This window comes from Morone saxatilis, unplaced genomic scaffold, assembly GCF_004916995.1.
Source record: "Morone saxatilis isolate NCDOM2014 unplaced genomic scaffold, NCSU_SB_2.0 Contig9, whole genome shotgun sequence".
NCBI lineage: Eukaryota > Metazoa > Chordata > Actinopteri > Moronidae > Morone > Morone saxatilis.
The window spans coordinates 3,997,161-4,000,777 of NW_023340268.1; the positions used below are offsets into that span (position 1 = coordinate 3,997,161).

At 43.8% G+C, this 3,617-nt stretch overlaps 1 protein-coding gene across 1 annotated transcript in view; it reads right to left on the minus strand.

Moving 5' to 3' along the window:
• The window catches only part of rnf19b (ring finger protein 19B), a 19,439-nt gene extending 16,357 nt beyond the window's left edge, over window positions 1-3,082 (minus strand). Inside the window, exon 1 of the mRNA XM_035681788.1 lies at window positions 1,658-3,082. Within this exon, the coding sequence (XP_035537681.1) occupies window positions 1,658-2,319 (662 nt within the window). The 5' untranslated portion in view covers window positions 2,320-3,082. The remainder of the gene's footprint in view (window positions 1-1,657) is intronic.
• Between the last annotated feature and the right edge of the window lie 535 nt (window positions 3,083-3,617).

The window sequence follows — 3,617 nt, forward strand, 5'->3', positions numbered from 1 at the left end:
TGCAAAACCATGCATATTTCCTTTTGTAAAGTGAAACTGATGTATTTGATACCACAAGTGATATCATGATTCATTTTCATCTCACTGATTTGAACTTTCACATATTTGTTTTTCGATTTACCTGTCTCGTATCTTTACTTTCCTACCCAAAGCTGTTGAATGTTCCTAAATGTCTGCCAAAAACATTAAAATTTTACCCTACAGTTTATTTTTTTTACATCCTTCATGTAGGGACAATGACCTAGTCATAGAGAAACAGAAACAAACAGAAATGCACACATATGAAGGCACATATAGACAGATTTGTCCAAAGATACCACACAGACATTTTGGCCTTCCCCTGTGACAATGCCAGTATAACTGAACAAAACCACAGCAGAAAAATATCACAGAATATCTGCGTCCCTCCTTCCCACACACACACACATACACACACAGAAACAAACAAAATGAATCACTCCTGCTTTCTATGATGAAACAAACGCCTCTCATTTGTTCCAGAAGCCTAACGAGAGCTGCTCTACCTCCAAACCAATCTGACTCTCCCCTCCTGCGACCACAGGGTGAGCTTTACAGCCCTCTAACCCAGTTACGGTCTCTCTCCTCCACTTTCTTATTCGACTTCCTCAGCCCTTCTTTCTCTCTCAGAACAGGTCACGCTGTTTTCTTCAAGCCAGACACAGAAATACAGTAATTTATGTGGATTGTGAAGCAACAGTGTTCATTTGAAATCCAGGCAATTACAGCAGAAAGAATGAAGAAATAACCTAACTGCAAATGAGTGAATGAGTCAGAGAGAGGAAAATACGGAGAAAGAGGAAGAGAAAGTGAGGGAAAAGGATTAATAGACAAGTAGAAATGATGTTAAACAAGATGATAAAGCTGTGACTTCTTCCATTTTAGTCTTAATAACCACTAACTTCGTTTATTTGTCCAGGCTTCAAGAAACTGATCTCAATGTCATTAAGTTCTTTCTCAGATATGATCTACTTCCAGCAACACTTACTGAATTGAATACCTGTCTATCATTAAATGCCTCCTGGCTTTCCTACATTTTCTATTTTTGTCTCACTCATAGTAGTTCAGCTTCTGTTTCTCACAATCACTTGTTGGTTTATATTAATTGCACAAGGTGAATTCCCTTAAGGCAACAGGATTCATTTCAGTTCTGGCACAAAACTTGCAGCAAATGAGAGATAAGTGCTGTGAGCTTTTTTATTTGTGTGCCAATCAGATAACTCGATAATATCACATTCACAGGAAAATGGAAACAAGTTAACCAGAAACTGGCAACAGTTGGCAATATATTATTTCTAAAAATAATGTCTAAATGTATGTCTAAAATATCAAACATTCACTGGTTCCATCTTCTCAAATATAAAGATGTGTTGCTTTTCCCTGTTTTAGATGATTGTAAATCAAATATAAAAGATAATTTGGTTTTGGGTTGTCAAAACAAGCTATTTAATGATGTCAACTGGGGCCTTCAGAGCTTGTGACAGACCTTTTTCACAATTTTCAGATTTTTATAGACTACTAAACGATTGATCACACAAATATTAGTTTCAGATAAGCCGGCCGTGGATTAGATCATCAGCACCTTAAATAAAAGACAGCAGTGAGGACAAGGCTGTAAACATTGTGGAAAGTTTCTTACCCGCAATCAGGTGCTGGGCACCATCGACAGTCTGGATCAGAGGCGAGGCACCTCCGCAGCAGGAACTCCTCATACTTCTCCAGCAGGGCTGCGTCATCCAAGATGTCCGCCACCTGTTGCGGGGCCAGTCTCTCAGCACACTCGGGGCAGCTGAGCTGGACTCGACTCTCTGTGATTTCAATGCGGAGGTACTGCCGCAGGCAGCAGAGGCAGGAGCGGTGGCTGCACCCCAGCAGCTCAGGGAGCTGTTCGGCGGGCTGGCGCACCAGGCACAGGGGGCACTCCAGGAGGTTGGCATCCCCAGAGGACGGGGCTCCACCCAGGGATGGCTGGCTGGAGGACAGTGGCTTTGAGGGGGTGCTGGAGGCAGCGTCCTGGGGGGTCGTGGCGGCTGTGGTGGTGGTCGTTGTGGGTGTAGCAGAGGCTGCGACAGGTGCTGAGCTCAAGGCAGAAGGGAGAAGTTGTTGTTGTGTGTGATGATGATGGGATAAAGGGGCGGCCGCTCCAGCTTTGGGGCCCCTGGTGCCCCGAGAGCCCCGTTTGCTGTGGAAGAGGCTGTGAAAGGAGATACGACCCTGGCGTTTGCCCGCCGCACGGCACTTAGGGTTGGGGACGCCGCTCACTGAGGAGTGAGGTGACTCTGAGTCCTTTTCTGATCCCATTTTCCCAGAAGAGACACACAGGGCCCGTTATTGTCCCCTGATACAAGTTAATGTATCGCAGAGGAACACTCAGCTACACAAACACACAGTCTGTCACAAGGGAGGATTTGTCCCCTTGTGAGAGCCAAACTGGAATGCAAATGCTATTCAAGTTCCTGATAGGGAAACTTGAGTCAATCACCAACCCGTCTTCCTCTTATGTTAAACAAAGAGTAATCAGATAAAAATAAAGTGAGATAACACAGAAGCAAAAAATTAACATGAAAGAGATTGCGCAAGTTCAAAGTGAAAAAAAATTCCCCTTCGGCAGTCAGAGTTTCTGCCAAACTTGGCGGTCAAAAGGTTCACAAAGAAGAAAAATTACAAAGTCTTTCATTTACCAAGCAGATGTTGAAGTCAGACATCACTGGGATTCTCACTGTCAAACAAAAAGATTAATGTCAGTTCCAATGAATGACTCGCCTTAAAAACAGAGAAAAAGGCAAAAAAGGCAACAGAAAAATCCACCGCAGCTGAGTTCAGTCTGACTGTTGTTGATAGTTCCTCAGTTTAGGCTGAATTCTCTTCAGTCGTATTCAGAGCCTCTCCTCTGCCTGTCTTCCTCTCGCTCTTGGTGAGCGCCGGTCTCTCTGAACGATCTTTTCTGTCAGGAAGAAGAGAGCAGGAAGTTAACACAAAGAGCATGCTCAGTATGACACACACCTCTATTCCTCTCTCTACTCTCTCTCTCTCTCTCTGCTTTGCGCTTCCTGGGTTTCAATTTGATCATTCATTCTTGTGACCCCGAACCGATGATTACATTTAAATAGACAGATGGACTCACACATTAAAGAGACTGTTGCATCTGTGTCAAGTAACCATAATTAAAAGGTTATTACACACAAAATAATGTCATGAGGAAACACACGTTAAACCACCAATTACATACATGACATCATCCACCAGTCTGACCAATCATGTGTACATGTGAAACCAGTCTCTCTATCTCTCTCTATCACGCTGAGCACCGCAAGCTCTTCCTCCGCTTCAAACTGCGCTGCTAGTGCCGTTGCCATGGCGACGCTCACTATGAGCGAGGCAAACAGCGACCCACTCTGTGACTCTGGCACTTATGTATACACACATACACACATACACACACACACACACACACACACACAGAGACAGACATGTAACCATGAGCACAGTTAAGCATACAGCCATACACTGGTAAATGAACACACAACAGTACATATGTAAATATACACACACAATACACATACATACACACAAACACACACACACACACACACACACAG